This window comes from Mirounga angustirostris, unplaced genomic scaffold, assembly GCF_029215605.1.
Source record: "Mirounga angustirostris isolate CCGP_5_RB_7025 unplaced genomic scaffold, mMirAng1.0.hap1 SCAF_6, whole genome shotgun sequence".
NCBI classification, from domain to species: domain Eukaryota; kingdom Metazoa; phylum Chordata; class Mammalia; order Carnivora; family Phocidae; genus Mirounga; species Mirounga angustirostris.
The window spans coordinates 153,854,110-153,875,869 of NW_026991714.1; the positions used below are offsets into that span (position 1 = coordinate 153,854,110).

Here is a 21,760-nt window from a genome sequence, read left to right on the forward strand (position 1 = left end):
GCAGAGAGAACCTGTCCCCCCCTTGCCCCCAGGCCTTCTCTGCAGAGGGAGCCTATCCACCCCCTCAGGCCTTCTCTGTAAAGGGAGCCTATCCCCCCCCAGGCCTTCTCTGCAGAGGGAGCCTATCCACCCCGCCCAGGCCTTCTCTGCAGAGGGAGCCTGTCCCCCCACCAGGCCTTCTCTGTAGAGGGAGCCTGCCCCCCCCAGGCCTTCTTTGCAGAGGGAGCCTGTCCCCCCGCCAGGCCTTCTCTGTAGAGGGAGCCTGCCCCCCCCAGGCCTTCTTTGCAGAGGGAGCCTGTCCCCCCGCCAGGCCTTCTCTGCAGAGGAGCCTATCCACCCCCCCAGGCCTTCTCTGTAAAGGGAGTCTATCCCCACCCCCAGGCCTTCTCTGTAGAGGGAATCTATCCCCCCCAGGCCTTCTCTGCAGAGAGAACCTGTTCCCCGCCCCCACCCCCGGCCTTCTCTGCAGAGGGAGCCTATCCACACCCCCAGGCCTTCTCTGCAGAGAGAGCCTGTGTCCCCCACCCCAGGCCTTCTCTGCAGAGAGAGCCTATTCCCCCCCGCCAGGCCTTCTCTGCAGAGGGAGCCTATCCACACCCCCAGGCCTTCTTTGTAGAGGGAGCCTGTCCCCCACCCCAGGCCTTCTCTGCAGAGGGAGCTGGTCACGGGGTTTGATTCTGGAGAGCTGGTGTTGGAGTCCAGTCTACTAAAACAACATTTTATCCTACTAGTGATTTCACCAGTTACAATGATGAACCTAAGTGAGCTGCCACAGCCCTCGTATTTATCTGAGGAAGAAACTGTGCCTGATGAAGATGCCATTAATTTCCAGGATCAAAAGGGGTTGTTAAAAGAAAAGGCAGTCTTTTTCCTGCCTGTTGAGAAGCTAGACCTGAGTGAACTGAGAAAGTCCACCGATTCCTCGGAAGACTGGCCGGGTGAGGAAGAAATCAAGCGCTTCTGGAAGCTGAGGCAGGAGATCGTTGAGCATGAACAAGCAGAAGTGCTTGAAAACCAGCTCTTAGCGATGGAATTGCCTCCAAATCTCAGGGCAGCATTAAACATGAAAGAGAAAGAACATTCCAGCCCAAGACATGTGCTCAGGTGAGATTTAGAAGCCATGCTGTATTTCCTTGATCTTTCCAAAGTTGTAATATTATTTTGCAGTTATCTTTTCAGACGTCAGGCTGTGTCTGGCTGGCTTTTATGGTGCAGTGCATGCTAAGCCTGGTTAGGATTGTGGTTGCCCAGAGCATGGACCCCACGGGGGAGATTATGCCAAGAGAAAAACAAGCCCTGTGTGTGTGTGTGTGCACGCACGTGTCTGTGGACATTGATGCAAAGAGAATACTTACTGGTGACTACAGATCGTACGTTCACAGGGGGGTGAAGCCATTCTAGGGGGACAGGAATTAGCCCCTGGGGGTGCACAGAAGCCTCGTGGTTACTCCGGTTCCCGGCACTGCACAGCTCAGCTCTGTGGATGGCAGAGACACGTGTCCAGAGTGTCTGTGGGGGTCCAGCTTCGTGGAGGGGCTGTTTGGAGGAGTAAGTCTGAGAGGCCAGGGGCCGGGCCATACTGAGAAGCAGATGGAAACCTTGCATTTACCGCATGAAAGGTGTTCGGGGGTTTATCATACTGTTATTTCACCTGTTCCAAAGCTTGGAAATTCTGTAAAGTCTGATTAGTGGATGATAACCTTGGAAGTAGCGGAGGCACAGAAGGCAGGTGCCCGGCCGTGACGCGGCCTTGACATTCTCTGCCTGGCCTGTTTCACGCCTGCCGTGCAGAAACCCCTCCCTCCCTGCCCTTCTTCAGTTGGGTCTCCTCCTGAACAGGGACGGGAGCTTGTCCTGCTGTGTGCTAGTCGTCCTGTCCCGAGCTCCCTGCGAGGCCACTGGTGTTTTGGCCTCGGAGCGAGCCTGCAGCCCTTGGAGCAGGAGCCCCGGGCTGTGGGGCCCTGGGAGGGCACCTCTGTCGTGCCGTCTGTCCCCGTTGGCCCTGCTTGTACATGTTGCATGTTGTGTTCTAGCGCGGGCCATCCCAGGGTGAGTGTGCATCGCAGGGGCTGTGATTGTAGAAGGAAGAGGCCCTCCATCAGGAGCGTCCTGCCTGCCCTGGTACCATCGCAGCTCGCGGGGCTCCCCCCCAGGAGGCCCCAGGAGAGCAGGGCCGTGGCCATCCGGGAGCACTGGGAGAAGCAGGTGGAGATGGAGCAGCGGAGACGGTGAGTGCTCATCAGCAGGGCTGCGTCAAGGCCTGCCGGACACCCCTGCTCGCACGGGCATCTGGGGCCAGGCCTGCTGGCCGTGACTTTTCTGGGGAAGGGTCAGTTTTTGCTCTTCGTCCTGCTTGGTCTCGGGCAGGTGTGGGCACAGGCCTCAGGCCGTCATTGCTCCATGTCCTCTGCACCCCGCCTGCCTTCTTTCCTGTCTTTTTCTCTGATTTCTTACTCTTTCTTAACCCCCTTCCCCTCCTTCTAATCACCTGGCTCACAGGTCTTTTCTAAGGAAAGGTATGTGCTGCAGACGTGTGCACAGAGACAGTTCACTCTTGCCCCGCCTCATTGGCCGTGTCGCTGGCTGTGGCGGCTTCGGTCTGCCCCCCAGGAGCCTGGCTGGGGCCTGTCCTCACGGCCGCCTCTGTCCTCCAGCTCCGCCGACCACCCGTCTCCATTGTGCTCTGGGCCCTGGGAGGCCGTCCAGCATGGACTGCATCCACAGCACCCCAGTGCCCCTCTCCTTCTGGCTGGGTTTGGCCAGTGGGGGGCCCCAGCAGGAGGTTGGAGAGGAGGCGGAGAGGGAGGGCAGGGTCTTTATCCCCCCCATGCCTCCCTGTGAATCTGCCTGGGTCCCTCCTCCTGGGGCTTGGGGCGGCTGCAGCCCCTGCCCCAGCCCCGGGCCCCTGCTCTGTCCCTGGGGGCCGTCCGCCACTGCCCATGTGAATAAACCCTCCTCCATCCTGAAATCATCCCGCGTGAGTGTATTTTCTCTGAGGACCCTGATGGGGACAGACTTGCTGGCAAACGCAACATGTCAGTGGTGCACCTGCCTCGTCCCCACACCAGACATGCTGTCCAGTGGGGTCCGGTCCCTTCTGTGAAAGGAGGGACAGCTCAGGCCCTCAGAACTGTCAGGGCTCACAATGTTCCCAGCCCTGGGCTGTCATCCGCATGGCAAGGATGCATCCCACGTGTGGCTGGCACTTGGGGGTGTGCTCTGGGCTGCACCTGGAGTCCTGGCCATCCCGGCAGGGTCATGCAGGTCATTGGCCACAGGTGCCAGGCAGCCAGTCAGCCGGAGCTCAGGCCATCCCCCCGAGGAGCCCTGAAGAGGCCCTTGGCTGGAGTGCAGGCTCCAGGGCGGGCGGTCCTTCTGCTGCTTCTCCACAAGCCCAGGTGGCTTCGCAGGGCACATCAGCGTCTGAGCTAGTGATGGAGCCCTTCTGGGGCAAAGGCATGGGCTTGACCCTGCCCGCGGGGGGCGCCTGGGCTCGCCTCTCACTGTGATGCACCCTTTCCTTGCTGCAGGCGGGTCCCCCTCCTCCCTCACTTCGGCCCCCCCCCCTTTTTTTTAAGATTTTTGTTTATTTATTTGACAGAGAGACACAGCAAGAGAGGGAACACAGGCAGGGGGAGGGGGAGAGGGAGAAGCAGGCTTCCCGCTGAGCAGGGAGCCCGATGCGGGGCTCGATCCCAGGACCCTGGGATCACGACCTGAGCTGAAGGCAGACGCTTAACGACCGAGCCTCCCAGGTGCCCCTTATTTTATTTTTGTAAAGATTTTATTTATTTATTTCACATAGAGACACAGCGAGAGAGGGAACACAGGCAGGGGGAGTGGGGGAGGGAGAAGCAGGCTTCCCGCGGAGCAGGGAGTCCGATGCGGGACTCGATCCCAGGACCCTGGGATCATGACCTGAGCCGAAGGCAGACGCCTAACGACTGAGCCACCCAGGCGCCCCTCGGCCCCTTTCTTGATGGTGTTTCGTGACAGCACCGCCCCAGCACCGGCCTGTGTGGACCCCGTAGATAAGCATCTGTGCCCTGTGTCAGCGTGAGTCCCACTCAGTGCCCGCCCCCGGCCCAGCCTGCGATCGGGACGGTGCACGGGAGGGTATGCAGGGTGCTGGTGCTTGGGGAAGCTCTGGCCACGGCGGGATGTAGGGGCAGGAAGTCGGCTTCCCTGACACAGCATGGCCGGCTCGGGGGCTGCCAGGATGCCGCACTCCTCCGTGGGAGGAAGCTCTTGACTATCAAGGGCAGGAGAACGCTCTCTTCTCGGTTTCTCTGCCGAAATGATGTTCCTTGGCCTCCTTGGTGACCGTGTGCAGAGTCCTGTCCTGTGGCTTGGACTCAGCACAGCCTGCGGACCCCCGTCAGGCCACTTCAGAGCGTCACCCCTGTGCCTCTCAAGGGGTGGGTCCTTTCCATCCCATTTCACACTCAGATGGAGCCCTGTGTCCAGAGGCGCAGCGAGGGGCTAGGTCGTGCAGAGTCACAACTGGATTTGGAGTGTTGAGTGGTGGGGAGCAGAGAGCCCGGCTCAGCCGGGGGTAGGGGCGCAGCAGACTTTGGGGAGGGCACAGGAGCAGTCTCGCAGGGCAGCGAGGCTGGGGACTCGGAGTGTGCTGAGGGTGAAGCCCAAGGCCAGCGAGGATTTGCTGGGACCCAGTCCCATCCCCAGACCTGCAACCACAGCCGAGCCAGGGGTGGGTTTTATGTTCAGAAATTTCACAACAATCTGTTGCTGCAGCCTTGCCTCTGTGCTGTGGTCAGTGAGTCTAGTGGATACTGTTGCAAGGAGGTCACGGTGCAGGGACAGGGAGGTCACCGTGGTGCAGGGGCAGGGAGGTCACCGTGGTGCGGGGACAGGGAGGTCACCGTGGTGCGGGGGCAGGGAGGTCACGGTGGTGCGGGGGCAGGGAGGTCACCCGGTGCGGGGGCAGGGAGGTCACGGTGGTGCGGGGACAGGGAGGTCACCTGGTGCGGGGGCAGGGAGGTCACGGTGGTGCGGGGACAGGGAGGTCACGGTGGTGCGGGGACAGGGAGGTCACGGTGGTGCGGGGGCAGGGAGGTGTCACGGTGGTGCAGGGGCAGGGAGGTCATGGTGCAGGGGCAGGGAGGTCACCCTGGTGCAGGGGCAGGGACGTCACCGTGGTCCAGGGGCAGGGAGGTCACCGTGGGGCAGGGGCAGACTGTGCCAGCAGCATGGCGGTGCCCCGGCGGAGGGGATTGGGGGACAGAAGAGGTTCACTGTTAAAAGTGAAACTCAACCATCTAAGAGGACGTTGACTTGTCAGGGATGCCCTCACGTCTCACAGGGACCTCTGAAGGCCTCTGACACCCGAGCCGGCAGCCAGAGCCCCGCCGTCTTCTCTGGGGCAGGGTCCTGGTGCCCCTGCTGGTCCCCTGGCACAAAGCCGTGGGACAGGAGCAGACAAGCAGTGCCCATCTGTCTGTGGGGAGGGACGGGAAAGGGCTTGGGAAGGGGCTCTGCTCAGGGCGCTAATGAGCCACGTGTCCCCCCGCAGAGATGAACGAGCGCTGCAGGAGTGGAGGGAGCAAACCCGTACCAGGAGGATGGCAGAGCAGGCGCCGAGAAAACCCCTGCCTCCGTGGCGGAGTCTGGTACGAGGGGGCCGGTGGGAGGGGTCCTGTCCAGTGCCGGGGGCGCTGCGGTCCCCACTGCGCAGACGAAGCCCGAGGCCAGACAGCGAGCAGCCTGGCCACCTTCTATGGGCCCTCTGACGGGCCTGCGTCCTTCCCGTGCGAGGAGTTGGGTCTCTGGCCGGTGGGGTCGGGGAAACAAGCACACCCACCCCGAGGCTGAGGTGTCTCTCTGGGTCTCCTGGGCCATGGTCTCAGCCTGGGCGCCAGGGCGGCGGGCTGCGCGGCCGTCCCCTCTGTTCCCTCATGCCAGCTCCCAGGTCGTGTGTGGCACACTCCACCCTGAGTGCCGCGCGTCTCCCCTGTGTCTCCCCAGCCACCCCACAGGTCTGAACCCGGGCGTCCAGGGCGGCCTGCCTGCGGAGCACGCCAGCTCCCCTCCCCTGTGAGCCTGTCCTGGAGGAGACAGCACCGGCTCGCACCAGCACCGTCCCGCCGTCCCGTGACTGGCTGCTGCCTTCCGTGAGGAGGTCACTGTGGTGCACGGAGAAGTCGCTTTGTCCATGACGCCCCCCCCCAGCACAGACCTGCTGTTCATGGGAGGGTGGCCTGATTCGCCGGGCTGTCCAGGACAGCCTCCCCCGGTCCTGTGTCCACCCGCCGTGCGCTTCCAAGTGTGCAGATCAGTTACGTTGTCGGGTGGCTTCTAGGACTGGGCTGAGCTTTTGCATCTGGGGTGAGAAGCCACAGAAGGGATGTGCTTTCTCCCTGCACGGCGTACCCGGGTTATGGCACCCACCCCCCTTGGTCCCTGTTTGTGATGCTGCTCCCCCTTGGCGGCCGGGCCATTCCTGGGGGACACTGGGAGGCCCGCAGAGGTGTTCCCGCGCACTTGTGCCTGCCATCCTCCAGGCGGGCTCTGGTCTGCAGCAGGGGGACCCACTGGCGCCTTCCTGTCAGGAACCTCATGATGCCCATGTTGCCTTTGTCCATTTAAACAAAGCAATGGTTTGTTACCCTAAAAAAAAAAAACAGTGGAGCCTTTTTATCCACGTGCAGAATTATGGGAGGACACGCACATTTTGGAAGCCAGTGTGGTGGGGATCCCAGGTCCTTAGAGCACCAGGTGGGGCAGGGACTGTGGCCTTTCCCACGGAATCCATTGGCTCGTTCCCTCACCTGCGCTTCTTACGAAGGAGACAGGAGAGCAGTTGGTCCTCTCACACGTTTTGGACCCAAACCCCTGTGTTCTCTGCAAACTGTTAGAGCGACGGCAAAGCCACAGTGACTTGGGAGGAGATCACACTCCCTGCCCTTACCTTGTCCCCTCACTCGGGAGTGGGCTGTCCTCTGCCCCCTGTGTTGTGGGCCACGTGTTCTGTGCTCCGTGTCTTCATGGTATGTGTCCTGTCCCCTCTGTCATGTAAACATTCAAAATCCGTGTTTCGCCACTTTAGGAACAAGACTTGCACAGGTAGACATTCTTAAGAATGCCTTCAGAGCTTTATTATAGCAAAAAATTGGAAACAATTTAAATGCCAGGAGATGGGGTGGCTCTAAGTAAATTGTATCCCAATTTCGGGTTACCCCTGTGGCCGTGGGGAAGGATGAGTTGGCGTGGTACCTACTGACTCGAGTGTCTGGAAGAAGTTCTTACAAGTTAAAACAGCCCAGGTTGAGAGAGCAAATGAGACTCACGCTGGTCTGTGAGAGCATGCCATGGCCTAATGAGAACTACGTTTGTCCCTTGTCCCCACAAGGCTGCAAAACCCCATGGGACCTGGGGTGGTGGCGTGTCTTGTTATTCATAACAAGCCCCGGGGAGCGCAGCTGAGTTTATGCAGACTGGGGACACAGGGTGGGCCCTACATAGCCTGGCCACGTGGCTGGTCACCAGAGAGGGTGTGCGGCTCCGCACCCTGCCCAGCACCTCGTCCTGTGCAGCTCTTCCGGAAGCTGTTCCTGAGTCACAGCCTCTGCGTTGGGTCGGTGCACGTGAGCAGCTGTGTCTCGGAGTTCTGCGAGCCACTCTGGCGAGTTATCGACCCCGCGGGGTGGTGGCAGCCCTGCTTGGTTGCCGGTCGGCCAGCAGCGTAGGGGGCAGCCCGGCCCTGAGGGACCGAGCCCTCTGCCTGGGGGGCCTGCGCCACCCTCCGCCCCTGGTGTCAGGATGGAGTTTGGTGGGCTCCTGGGTGGAGCGTTGCCGCACATGCGAGAAGCCAGCCCACGGTGGGCGAGGACGTGGGGGTTCCGTGAGCTGTGGGAGCCGAGTAGGAGCAAGCCCCCAGCCATTGACCTCCTGCAGTGTCGGTGCTGACCGTGTTGTGCAGCCAGCCCCACCCTCCGGCCCCACGACTCTCATCCTCCTAGACGGAAGCTCGGTCCCCATCCCCTCCCCCGCCCTGGCGCCCACCGTCTCGTCTCCGTCTCTGACTGTGCCGGCCCCGGGGACCTCACGAAGGTGGGGCACGCAGTGCTGGTCCTTCCGTGTCTGGCTTCTTTCACTCGGCATCAGGCCCTCGGGGCTGCTCCTCGCAAGGCTGAGACCCTCCTCCCTTCCTCCCTTCATCCATGTGGACGCTCGGGCCCCTTCCAGCTGTCCGTGAACCATGCTGTTGGGAACACGGGGGTGCAAACATCTGTTCCAGTCCGTGCGTTCAGTTCTCAGAGGTGGGATCGCTGGAGCTAACTTCTTGCACGTGGTTAGTTCTAGCTGGAAATATGACTTCTTGATACTCTGTAAGAAGGAGGGTATCCGGTGATGTATAATTTGTGAACCACATAGAGGTACTGTATGCAGTCACTGTTGTATTTTATAGCATGGAAACTTCAGAGTATTTGTATAACCTAGAATGACACAAAATTTCATAAATCAAATAGGAAACACAGAAGCTCTGAAACTAAAAACAGAAAATTGTAACTTCCTAAAACTGAAATTTCTAGATGGACTAAAATACCATAAAGTCAAAAGATACAGGAACCTATTTGTAACGTGTTTTGAGACATAAGGTTACTACCTATGACGAATGACTACAAATAGACTTTTTTAAATTAAAGAATCCGATAGAAAAGTGGGCAAGGGGCAGTCCCCGGAAGGGGAAAGCTGACAGGGTCAGCAGGATGGGAGCTCGGGAGCTGTGGGGGCGACGCCCTCAACCAGCCACTCGGCAGGGCCACGTGGGACAGACTGTGGGGATGGAGGCTGCTACAGCATGGGGAAGTAGCTCTTTAAGTTAAAAATGCGAATTTCTTTGAGCTTTTGGTAATTTGTGCTTTGACAGCAGCGGTCCGATCACAGGCACCTGCAAACACACGCCTGTGGATTGCGCTGTCCTCTGCAAGGTGACTGCGTACCAGTGAAAGCTGGCCCCGCGTGTCCCCAAGAAATGGCTGCGTCAGGCTCTGTCCCCGCGCAGAAGGGCTGTGGGCCAGCAGGGCGCGGGACACGACAGGGCACCACCCAGCCACCTTGTTTCCCACCCTGCCCCTGGTCCTTGCTCTCAGCAGAGGACTGGGTGTCTGGGAAGTCTTCCTCCTGTGTGTTTTGTACAGATAGTAAAATGTGGCTGGGGACTTCTTTCCAAGTAACGTACTTTTATACTAAAAAAAATTAAGTTGCATGTCTGACTTTAAAAAATACCTACTAAATTTACACGTGTCCTTCTCTTCCTGTTGGAATAATGTTTAAGAGAGTTCTCGTTATGTAAAAGTGGGCCAGCTCCCGCCCTCCCCTCCGCCTGCCCCCCCCCCCCCCCCCCGCCTGGGGTGTTAAGCGTCTTCTAAGGGTCAGGCATGTGATGACCAGACAGGCCCTGGTAATCCACTTAGAGGTGCCGTGGCAGACGAGACCGTTGCAGGCACCGTCTAGGTAAGCGCTACATTGATCCCACCAGACTCCAGCTGGAGGAGCCCCTGGAGGAGAGGTTCAGCACCTGCCTCACCTTCCCCTCCGCACACCTGCGCGTGCCTTGTCCTCCCCTCTGCCCAACCTTCTAACCCCCTAAGGGGCATGCCTCCTCAGAGGCAGGTACACAGACACGTGCAGACAGAGCACAAATACACACAGGTGCACACATAGGTACATTCAGGTACACGCACGCACACACACACATGGGTCTAAAGCCCCCTGAGGTGGGGAGAGATCAGTCTGGTTCTCAGACTTCACCCCCGAAAGTGGGGGGAGTGTTCGAGATCTCTCACTCCTCTCCACCTGCGTCCCATGGACGCTGCGGGTTTTCACTTGGAATCACAGTGCGCCGTATCCAAAAAAGCCAACTTTGAAGTACTTCTCTTGGGTTTCAACGTTTATTTGTGCGGGTCTGTGATGTCATTCATCTAAGAGCCGTGATTTTATGACACACGTAAGGACCCGACTCCTCCTTCCCCCCGCTTGTCAGTTGTGGGGGGTGCTTACGCATCAGCTTGAAAGTCAGCAATCGAAAATATAGTGGCATCCACTGGAGAGACTGGGGGCCCATCGTAGTGTGTTTTCTGTCTGTTGTGAGGACAGAACTTCTGGCAGGGATCACCTTCCAGGCGTGCCCGGCACCTCTCTGCCCTGCGCCCCGCCACGGCCAGGGGCTGGCCAGGCCCAAGGCGGGAGTGGGTGGAGCGTGGCCTCCTCAGGACAGCCACCGATGGGCCTCCTCACAGAGGAAGGACGAGCCCAATTCCCCTGGGCGCTTGGCTTTGTGTGGACGGCAGTGTCCCCTCGGATTCCTGAAAACATCTTGTGTTTTCCCAGATGGCCTCAAAGACTCCCTTTGCCACGGATGTGATAGATTATGAGGAAATGCCAGTGAATCCGTCTGGAAAAATGAGGCCAAGCAAAGAGAAGTCGTCAAGAGCAAGTAAAGACAAGAGGTTGGTACCTGGGATCCAAGTTCCGCGGCCCTCTGCAGACACACTCACCGCACCAGGGCCCGTGGGCAGCAGCGGAGGGCCTGGCCATCCCCGCGGCAGGCTCCGGGGAGAGGAGTGGGCCCGCAGGGAGCAGCAGCTGCTGGGGGCCTGGCGTCTCTGTCGTTTCCTGTGTTCGCGCTTCGGGGGTGTGCTTGCTGAGCCCCGATGCTGACCTAGCGTCTGCCCCCCAGGAATGCCCGCTGGGCCCCTCACCCATCCCCAGCTGCTGCGAGGCCGCTGTCTGTATGGTGACCCACCCGAACTAAATCTGTGTGTGTGTGAGTGTGTGCACATGCCTTTTGCCAAGGAACCGCTCTCTTCTTGACTCTTTGCACATGAGACACTGATGCTGTGATTCTGCTCTTCTTTTATACTATTTTTATACTATTATGCTGGGAGAGCCACGGGTGGCCGGGGGCACTGCTGGAAGACCCTGGGGCTTCAGCACCGTCTCCTGGGCCCCTCTTGCTTCCCTAGCTGCTCCCTTCTGACCTGCACCAGCCCCGCCTTGGGCACCGGAAGCCTGAGTGGAAGCGAGCTGTGGGCGTGGGTGGGGGACTCCCAGGCTCGCGGGAGGACCGGCCTGGCCACCTGGCCTGCACCTGCTGGCCCTGCCCACCGCTGTGTGTTTTAGCGCTCTGGAGACCAAGCATGGTTTGAGAGGCCTGGAGGAAGGTCATCATGGTGTGACATGTGAATGGCAAAGGGCTGTTCTTTTCTGGGGAGTCCTTGCTCCTTCGTGCCTAGAACACTTGGGGACAGTCTTGCAGGTCCGCACACTGGATGAACCCCCAGCCACGTGGAATGGCTTAGATGAACATGGACAGCAAATGTCTCCTCCCAGCTTATGAGCGTCACTGTCAGAAAGCCCCTGGCCTCTGACCACCCTGTAGACCAAGACCCAGGGTCAGAGGTGCGGACACTTGGAGCCTGTGTGGGGCAGGACTGGGGGCTGCTGGGAGGAGCGAACGAAGCCAACGCAGAGCCTGCTGCAGGTGTGGGGCTGGGGTCTTCCGGGAGGCCCTGGCCAAGGGGGAGCCGGCTGTGTTCCCAGCAGACTCACCCCAGACTCCACGGCCAGTGCGCATGCTGGGGCACTGCGGCCCTCCCACGCACCCTTCCAGAATGCTCTGCTGTTCTGAGCCTCCTTGTTCTAACAGCAAAGAATATATATTAGCCCAAAGCCCTGATGTTGGCAGAGAAAGTACATCTAAAATCCTAATTTAATACATCCTGTTTAAGGATTGATTACAACTGTGTATTTCCTTTGAAAACAAAGACCTTCTCCTGCACGTGGCTTTCTGTGCATTGTCCTGAATGTGTCGTTTCTTACCTGGATTTGAAGTTTAAAACATAGTGTGTGTTCTCGCAGCTTCTGACCACCTGGGCCTGTCTGAGCTGCTGCCTGGAGGGGGAGCAGGTGGCCTCTCATGGCCTCTCATGGCCCCACCATCAGCGCGTCGTCACCGCGTCGTGACAGCCCCTGAGCCCCGGGACCGCAGTGTGGCCTGGAGGAAAAAGGAAAATTCTCTCTCCCCTGTTGGAAGAGGAGTTTCTGAGACTCAACTTGATGTGTAAAATCCTTTCCTTCACCCTTTGTTTCCTCAGTGCCTTCCGAGCGGGGCATATAGGAGAAAACCTAAAACAGCACATTCAGAAAGTACACAAATGCAGAAAAGGGCTTCAGGGGATGGAGCCACTCGAAATCAGGCAGGCTGCGCAGGATTTGGAGATTGTAAGTATTTGTCGGCCGTGTGTAAAAATTAACTGTTCTGGGGAAAATCAAAGGGAACTTGCCACGCGTGTGTTCTCTCCCATGATGGGGAGCGTTTACCGGGCCTCATGCTGAGGGTGTGCCCAGGATCATGGTTAGAGGGCAGGAAAGTGTTTTCGTGGCACATGAGCCCACAGATGTGTTGTGCCACCACTTGATCAGTGGAGACAGATAGGGGCGTGTCTGTGGGGTCCTTGCCCACGTTTCGTGCCCAACACAGCCTGGCGGGGCCGTGAGAGGGCCTGGCTGCAGCCGGGCCCAGGCTGACCCTCCAGTGTCTGTGTGGCAGGGAGGCTGGCCTCTTCACATGCGCCTGTCTGTTCGCAGGTACTGGTACGCACCCGCTGTGTGTGCAGAAATGACTGGGGTCATGAGAGTGATGCCGTGGTCAGGAAGGCAGCTTTCCGCCCTGAAGGACGCATAGTTACCTACCCAGCCGGTGGAGGGAACCCACTGTCCTCCCTAGAATGGCCGAGCTTAGAGAGTCTGTGTAGGCTGACCCTGATGTTTCTGTGCGCTTGCTGCTCACGGTGCAGGAGAACACGCCTGCTCTCCCCGGCCGGCTGGGCTCTGGTCTGCGAGTCTCACCCCCGATGCAGTGGCTCAGCACTGCCTGTCGGAGGGCGCATTGTCACCTCTCTCCGTGGACCCCGGGCAGGACACGGAAGGTGGGAGTGCAAGCGAAAGGCCTGGGCCATGTCATAGGGACCCCCCCATCAGACTCTCCCCTCTTCTCAGAATCTTTTCCTTCCCAGCCCAGAGAACTGTACCTGCCTTCAGGTGAGCTTTATTCTTCCCAAATCTGTTGTCTACAGCTGTAACCTCCTCCTTGAACACCCCAAACTCTACCACGACTTCTAAACATCTGTGTCTCAAGCTTCACATTGTGGGAGAGTGAAAAGTCTGTTTGGTGTTAGGAACAACTCTGTGCTCACAAACCTAACGTGAAATGGACCAGTTCCCTGAAAGACACCATCTGCCAAAGCTCATACAAGAAGGAATAGATGATTGGAATAGATTGATATCCATTAAAGAAAGTGAATCAATAATAATTTTCCACTGGGTTCACTGGTGAGTTCTATCAAACACTTAAGGAAGAAATTATACCCACTCTCTATAATCTCTTCCAGAAAACATAGGCAGAGGGAAAAAATTGTAATTCATTCTGTGAGGCCAGCATTACTCTAAATCAGAACAAAGGTGTTACATGGGAGGAAAACTACAGACCAATATCTCTCCTGAAAATTGATGCAAAAATCCTCAATAAAATATTAGCAAATCAAACTTAACAATATATAAAAAGAATTATACACCATGATCAAGTGGAATTTATCCCAGGTGTGCAAGGGTGATTCAGCATTTGAAGATCAATTTATATAATGCTAAAGAAGAAAAATAACATGATCATGTCAGTGGATGCAGAAAAAACATTTGACAAAATCCAGCACCTATTTGTGATAACAGCTTTTAGCAAACTAAGAATAGAGTGGAACTTCCTCATCTTGACAAAGATATACAAAAGCTACCGTGAACATCATACTTCATGGTGAGAAACTAGAAACTACCCTTTCCCCTGAAGATCAAGGACAAGGCAGGGACATCCCTTCTGAACATTTCTGTCCAGCATCATACTGGGAGTCCTAGCTTTTGCAACAAGACAAGAAAGGGAAAAGATATACAGGTTAAGAAGCTAGAGCTAAAACTGTCTTTGTTTTCAGATGACATAATCGTCTATGTAGAAAATCCAAAAGAATTGACCAAAGAACTCCTACAACTAATAAGTGGTCATGGCAAGGTTATAGGATCCAAGGTTAATATATAAAAGCCAATTGCTTACCAATACATCAGCAAATAAGTGGGAGTTGAATTTAAGAACATATCATTTACATTAGCACCAAAAAATGGTGCTAGGTACAAATCTAAAAAAATATGTACAGGATCCATATGAGAAAAACAAAACTCTGATGAGTGACATCAAAGAAGAACTAAATGAATGAGAGGAATCCCATGTTCATGGATGGGAAGACTAGAGATTCAACACAATCCCAATCAAAATCCCAGCAAGTTATGTTGTGGGTATCGACAACCTGATGCTAACGTTTAGATGGAGAGGAGACACAGGCCCAGAATCACCACAAATACTGAAGGCGAAGAACAAGGTTGGGGGACTGGCATTACCCGACCTAGTGGAGCAAAGGTGGTCTCTTCAAGAGATGGTGCTGGAACACTTGCAAAATAATGAATCTAGAGCAGACCTCACACCTTCACAAAAGTTAACTCAAGATGCATCACAGACCTAAATGTGAAACGTGAAACTGCAAAACTTCTAGGAAATAAAATAGGAGAAAGTGTAGGTGACCTTGGGTTGGCAGGGAGTTTTTACATAGAACACCAAAGGTATGACAGAAAAAGTTGTTAACCTGACTTCCTTAAAATTTAAAAATTTTTCTCTGTGAAAAGAGTAAGACAAGCCAGAGACTTGGAGAAAATATTTGCAAAACACACATCTGATAAAGGACTGCTATCCAAAATATGGAAAGAAAAACAAACAACCCAGTTAAAACATGAGCCGTGGATCTGAACAGACACCTCACAAAAAAAGATATAGAGACGCTAAGCATAGGAAAAGATGCTCAATATTGTATGTCAGGAGGGAATTGCAAATTAAAACAGAGCTACCACTCACATGTATTAGAGTGGCTATAACCCTAGCCACTGACCACACCGGTTGCTGGTGAGGATGTGGAGCAGCAAGAACTCTCGTTCATTGCTGGTGGGGATGCAGAATGGTGCAGGCACTGCGGAAGAGATTGGTGATTTATTACAAAATTGAATGTACTCTTACCTTGAGATTCAGCAGTTGTGCTCCTTGGCATTTACCTGAAGGAGCTGAAAACTTAGGTCCACGCAAAAACCTGCTCACGAATGTTCATAGCAGCTTCACTCATAGTTAGCAAACCCAAGAGCAATTGAGATGTCCTTCAGTAGGTGAGTGGGTAAGCAAACTGTTTATGGATCCCATGGAATGTCACTGGGTCCAAAAAGGAATGAGCTATCACGCCACGAAAAGACCCGAGGGAACCTCAAATGCATATTACTGAGAGAGCCAATCTGAGGTGACAACTGTATGACATTCTGGAAAAGGCAAAACTCTGCAGATGTGGGAGGATCAGTGGTTGCCAAGAGGGAGGACAGACGGAGCGGGGAGGACACTCAGGCAGCAGAATCACTGTGACCGCACAGTGATGGACAGCTGTCACCATCTGTCTGTCTAAACTGGTACAATGCACAACGCCAGAGTGAGCCCTGGTGGGCACTACGGACCCTGGGCGATGACAGTGGGTCCGTGTCGCTCCTGGATTGTGACAAATGTCCCAGCTGGTGGGGGATGAAGACAGCTCTACAGGAATAAAGCCTCTTCATTTTCTGAAAAGTCTTATTTGAAACTGAAACCTGAGATTGCTGGGAGGGAATAGGGCACACGGGAAGGGCAGGAGAGAGGAACGGAGTGGACTCCTCACCAAGGGGCAGAGTGGTCTGCCATCGGAGGGGAGTGCTGAGCTCCGACCATCAGGCCGGGTGCCAGGTGCCTACAGAGGAGGGGGGGGTGCCTTCACGGGCGGGGTCTCAGGCACGTTCCACGCAGCTTTTCTTGTGAAGTGACCGCAGAACGCATTTCTCCAAAACAAGACAGCAGAGCAGGAAAGAGGAGTAAGTGTTCTGGGAAAAGGGAAGCTGACCCAAGAGAGTGCCCGGGTTCCCCCAGACAGCCCGCTGTGCAGGCCGCCAGGCTGGAGTGCAGCCAGGAGGCTGCAGGGTGTCTCCCAGGCAGACAGAGGAGGCTGAGCGTCTGACCAAGGGGAGAGGACATTGAGGACTCCGTGACAAGTATGTCGAAGACAAGACTTTCGACGGAGCAGTTCTTAACCCACGAAGAACTTTCTACGGGAAAGAAGATGTCACCGGTGGACACTTGCTGGATCAGCAGCAAGTGCAGTCCCCCCGTGAGCAACACAAGTGTGCCCTCCGCGGGGCGCATCGTCCCCGGACGGCACTGTAAATGTGATTTCCGGAGCGACCGTGTCCTCTCGCGCTGACTTTACTGGAAGAATCCACGCAGCACACACAGCACATGCTAGCCGACCGCGGCTCTGGCCCACAGCAGGCTGTTAGTAAAGTTTGGGGGAGTAGATAGTTACACACGGAATTTGGACCGGGCCGGTTTGGACGTTGTGCAGCGGTCAGCTGTAGTATTTACTGAGTCGTGGTGACATAAGCTGAACGTTCATTTCGCCCCTTGTTGTGATGGGTCTGTGTGGGGGGACTCAGGTGCCTGGGCTGGAGGTGGGGTCCAGGTCATGCCCAGGGAGGTAGAACTGAGGACCATGGGGGAGCACAAAGGCCGGCCCTTCTTGGGGATGGGATGGGCCCAGCACTGCCAAGGTCCCACTGGCCAGCGTCTCTGGGGGCAGAGGCAGGAAAGAGCCTGCTCCTTGGTGCTGGCCACTCTGTCCCACTTCCTGGGCCCAGCAGACTGGCGAGGAACGCTCTTAGGGACCCCTGGTCCCGTTGCTGTGTCTGTGGCGGGAGGATGGCACTTGAAGCCCTGCCCTCCGAGGCAGGTGTGAGTCTTGGGTGGGACCATGGCAGGGATGCTGAGCAGGAGAGCCTCCATCCGTCCATCACCTGGCCTTCACTCAGACAGCTGTAGGCAGAGGTCACAGGCGGGGCCCAAGTGGGACTCCAAGAGGAGTGGCCCGGGGGTAGACCTCAAGAGGCTGCCGTCCTCCACGGGCCGGAGGGCGCGCTCAGCCGGCTCCACTGCAGAGCATCCCGCGGTGAGAGGCCCCTCGGGGAAGGCGGGCTCTGGCCAGGGCGACAGAGTGCCGCTCGCCCCTGCAAGAGTCCGCGGGTCTGCACCGGAGGCATGCTTTCGCCGCGGGCCCTGCCGGCCTGGATAGCTTTTACCCCCTCCCTTTCTCCCAAAAGGCTAGAAAGCTGCAGGGCGAAGTGAGGAAACTGAGGCTGGGACCGAGCTGGACGAGAAGCCGCCAGCTGACCGCTCTTGCTGGACACCTGCCGCTCCACGCACCTGCATCTCGGCCTTGGGATACACTGTTCGACACGAAGTAGTAAGAGGAGAGCGGACAGATGCTAAGGAGCGAGTATCCCTTGTGCAGACCTGACAAGTGGGTTTAGCAGCTCGTGAGCCCGCCAGGTGCCCCCTTCCAAGCGTCTGGGGGGGAGGGGGCGGGTCCGACGCCACCCCCGGGCGGTGGTTCACGGCCTCAGCTGCGTGGCTGCTTCAGAGGCTGCGCCAGGTTTAAGCTGGATTAAAGGAGAGAATACGGTAAACAAGCCACGCGGTTTTCACTCCCGTGCCCACGTCTCTGCAGATCCGCCTGACGACATGTTTTGGTGTCAGCCCCTGTCCCCCCCACCCCTGCCGCCCTGGTCACCCATGTGACCCTCATGTCCACTGACTCATGCGTTTCAGTTGGGGGGGGGGTCAGAAGTCCATGAGTCCCCTCCCTGCACCTGGCACTGCTCTTCTTTGGCCTCACGCTTCCTGCTTGCACACCTCTGCCCCTGTCCGCCCTTCGCAGCCCGCCCTCACCCAGGCCAGTCAGACCCTGCCCGACTTACTCTCTGCAGGACCGTCTGATTGAGTGTTAAATAAATTCCAGGCCTTAACCTCGAAAATGTCCTTGATTTGACCTCAGCTCCTTGGCCTCTGGGTGGGAGGGAGGCAGTTAGACCAGGCCTACATTGGGGTCCGGTGACCCCCCACCAGACCCTGGCATACTATTCCCGCTGCCCTTGCGGGGACGAGCACCACCTGATCTCTCACCTGGGGACCCCACACTGCCTCTAGAGCTTGGCCCCTGCCCCATGCAGGGGAGGCGGGTGGACTGGCCTGGAGGGGAGGGAGCGTGGGGCAGCGGCAGTCTTCCTGGGGCACTCCCCACCCGGTTCTTCCCCTCCCTTAGCTTAGCCGATGGTTTCTTTATCGCTTCTCCTAAGAAGGGGGTGTTGGAATAACATTCTGCCATAATGTGGTGTCCCTCACTTACCGCGAGCTTGCATGGGGATGACTAACCCAGACTCCTACTACTTTGCAGGTGCGCAGGCGAGCTGGGGGGTCAGTTTTAGAGGCCCATCCTAGCTTGGCCCTGCTCCTGATTGGGCCTTGTGGTTGGTTCCCTTGTAGATTTGGAGTGTCTGGGGTGGGCGTGCCCTCCCTGGCCCCTGACCGACCCCCTCGTGCTCCCCTCTGCTGCGTGGTCATGTCCTCCTTCCTTGGTTTCTGAGTGAGCCCCTCTGTGCCTGATGGCCAGGACTGTGTGTCCTAGGACCTCCTTCTCTGCCCAGCGGCCCTGGGAAGGGAGAGGGAGGAGGACCTGGAGGAGGGGCCGGGAGGCCGGGGGTGGGGGCAGAGATTGTGCTAGGAGGTGGGATGGTGTGGGCTGTGGGGCCACGGCCAGGTGTCCCCACCCAGGACCTGCCCTGGGAGCAGAGCCCTGGCCTGGCACCATGTACCTTGCAGGCCTCGGCGCCATGACCCAAGTTTTCCTGCAGGTGGCGCCTCCTGTCAGCCGTGACCTGGTTCTGGGCTGTCCGGAGGCCCACACCCACCCAAGAGGGCAGATGCCCTGTGCCCAGGGCCGGGGCAGGGCCACCCCACAGGCTGATGTCTGGGGCATCTCCGCCCATCTTGACCAGGCACCTTGGATTCCTCAGAGACCCAGGCCTGAAAGGAGGGTCAGACCTGGCCCTTGGCTGCGACCCCTTCTCTTCCCACTGGCCACCCGTGCTGCCAGGAGCCGGTGCCCTTTGGAATCCCCCACACCGGCCACTGTCTAGCCCAGGAGGAATACTCCTGCCTCCCCACCCGTGTCTCCGAAGCAACCCACAGTGTGGCAGTGTGGCCAGGACGTGGCCCTAGGCCTTGTGGGCAGAGGTGCATTCAGGTACCCCAGGTGGTCGTCAGGCGGGGGGGGCCGCCCTGCCTGCTGAGAGGAGCAGGACCAGACCTGGGCTCCTGCAGGGTGGGGGGCAGGGTGGGGGCAGGGTGGGGCCCCCGTGCCGGGTCGAATGCAGGTCATGGCCATGTCAGGGGGGCTGGCAGTGCTGCTGGACTGGGTCGGGGCGGGTCATGGGGTGTGCAGGCCGCTGGGGCTCCTGGCGTCTGCCCTCTCGGGTGTCCGGACAGAGGCTGGCTGTTTGCACCATCCCCATGGGGCAGGATGCCAGGAGGGTCTCACAGGCTTGGGGCTGCATATTTCCTAGTGCACAGAAAGGCATGTTATGGGGCTGAAAACAGCTAGCCATGTCCTTGAGGAGCCAGAGGCTCATGGGAAGCAGAGCCCCTACCTCCCAGCATTCCTGAGCGGGAAGAAATGGTGCCACGCCCCATCCTATCCTCCCAGTGGGGTCCCATCCCCGTGCTCCCTGTGGGGTCCCCATCCTATAGTCCCATGGGGCCCCCCATCCCCATGCTCCCAGTGGGGTCCCATCCCCTTACTCCTAGTGGGGCCCCCATCCTATACTCCCATGGGGCCCCCATCCCTGTGCTCCCAGTGGGGTCCCATCCCCTTACTCCTAGTGGGGCCCCCATCCTATACTCCCATGGGGCCCCCATCCCCGTGCTCCCAGTGGGGTCCCATCCCCTTACTCCTAGTGGGGCCCCCATCCCTGTGCTCCCAGTGGGGTCATCCCCATTCTCCCAGCAGGCCCCATCCCTGTGTTGCTATATGGGGCAGGTGGAGGGCCATGTGCACCCACAGGCATCGGAGTGGGCAGATGGGACAGAACCACCCAGGCTTGCCCGAGGCTTTCTGCGGTCACCAGCGAGGTTTGGTGTGTGCCCGGGATGCTGTTCCCTGGACTTGGTTCCGAAGGACCAGCACAGGCCTCTCCCTGCGATACCGCCCGCCCACCTGACCCTCTAGGCGTGGGCGAGGGGGGCGCCTGTCCTGGAGGGGGCTCAGGACGCTTGGGGGCTGAGAGCGGGAGGCATGACAGAGCCCTCGGCGAGGTGGGCTGTGAGAACATCCCCTGTGAGCTCTGAGAGGCTTTTCTCCAAATCACCCCCAGGTTGGGTAACTTACAACTAGTTCAGCTGTGAAATATCATGATGTTTTAGCAAACAGAAGCCCCCCTTTCTGGTGTGAGGTTTGACAAGAACCACAACACAGAAGATGTCTAATGAGGTTAATGAGGTGTCAGGAGAATGAAAACCCAGGAGGCCGCCTGGGGCCTCAGGCAAGCTGAACTTCTATGGGCCTCTCATTGCTGGTCATGCGCTGGTGATTGCTGAAAAGACGCGGCAAGGGGGGTGACCCAGCCGTCAGGACACCCCCAGGAGACACCCGCAGAACTCAGCTCACTCCCCTCATGCTGCGCCTCCAGAACGTTCCCCCATGTGTTTCAACATCTGCGTCTGGGTGCCGGCAGCTGAGGTGATGGTGGTGATGGGACAGTGGTGGTGGAGGGGATGGTGGTGGTGACGGAGGGGACGGGGGTGATGGTGTTGGTGACAACTAAGTCTTCCAGAGTCCTTACTTGAGGCCAGTGCTATGCTAAGTACTCCAAGTATTAGACTTTGTACTCTCCACCTTGAGGCCATGTGGTGGTGCTGCGGTTATTCCCACTTTACAGATGAGGACGCTGAGGCACGGGGGAGGTAGGCAGCCTCCCCACGGTCACAGGGCAGGACTCCAGCAACCTGGCCCCAGTCCATCCTCTTTACTGCTCTCTAGCCCCTCCAGCGGAGTCCTGGCCGGTTCTGCTCCCAGCCAGGCCGATGACCAGCTTCCTCATGAGATGGGACAATCATCCTCATAACCCATGGGGCAGGGCTCCGTCCGAGCCTGCAGGGTGGTCAGACGGAACAAAACCAGTCTTGCAGACCCAGACCTTCCAGGTGGGGACAGAACCAAACCCATGCTTCCAACATGAACTGTGAAACTGCAGGGGAAGGTCCAGGGCCCCTGGGCTCAGCATTTGCAAAGCAAAGACTCTCTGGAGCTCCTGCCTCCCAGGACACCACACGGGCTGTATGCCAGTGCCGGCCCCAGGGAGGCTTGGGGTTCCTGGCAGATGCCCGGGAGGGAGGCCGGGTCAGCGCGTGCTCCCCACTCTACCCCGGACCTAGGACGGGTGTGAGCCTGTGGGTGCTTAATGACGTGCGACATCCCCTGCCCCCGCCAGGCCCTAGCTCTCCGGGCTCATCTAGTCCCCTCCCTCCCAGCAACTGCCTGGCTTGAGAAGTGCCATCAGGGGGCCCATGCCCCTCTCGCACCTGTGCGCTCTGGGCCCTGGCTCTGGAGAAATCCGTGGGCTCTGACCCGTGGCTCCGGCCTGTGAGGACCCCTTGACCAGGCAGCTGTGGTTCCATCTCAGAGGCTCCTGGCTGAGTTCCAGTGAGAGGGAGTGGGAGCAGGGCCAGTGTTGGGGGGGCAGGGCAGGGGTT

General features: G+C 57.9%; 1 protein-coding gene across 6 annotated transcripts in view; it reads left to right on the forward strand.

Moving 5' to 3' along the window:
• Positions 1-17,983, forward strand: part of LRRC27 (leucine rich repeat containing 27) — a 34,451-nt gene extending 16,468 nt beyond the window's left edge. For 2 of the 6 annotated variants that reach the window (XM_045879106.3, XM_064595484.1), the window contains exons 6-11: positions 732-1,104; positions 2,034-2,228; positions 5,534-5,630; positions 10,354-10,472; positions 12,120-12,246; positions 17,275-17,980. In XM_045879106.3, coding sequence (XP_045735062.1) covers positions 732-1,104; positions 2,034-2,228; positions 5,534-5,630; positions 10,354-10,472; positions 12,120-12,246; positions 17,275-17,418 — 1,055 coding nt within the window. In that variant the 3' untranslated portion in view covers positions 17,419-17,980. The other 4 variants (XM_064595487.1, XM_064595483.1, XM_064595486.1 and 1 more) reach the window with 4 other exon arrangements.
• The last annotated feature ends 3,777 nt before the right edge of the window (positions 17,984-21,760 follow it).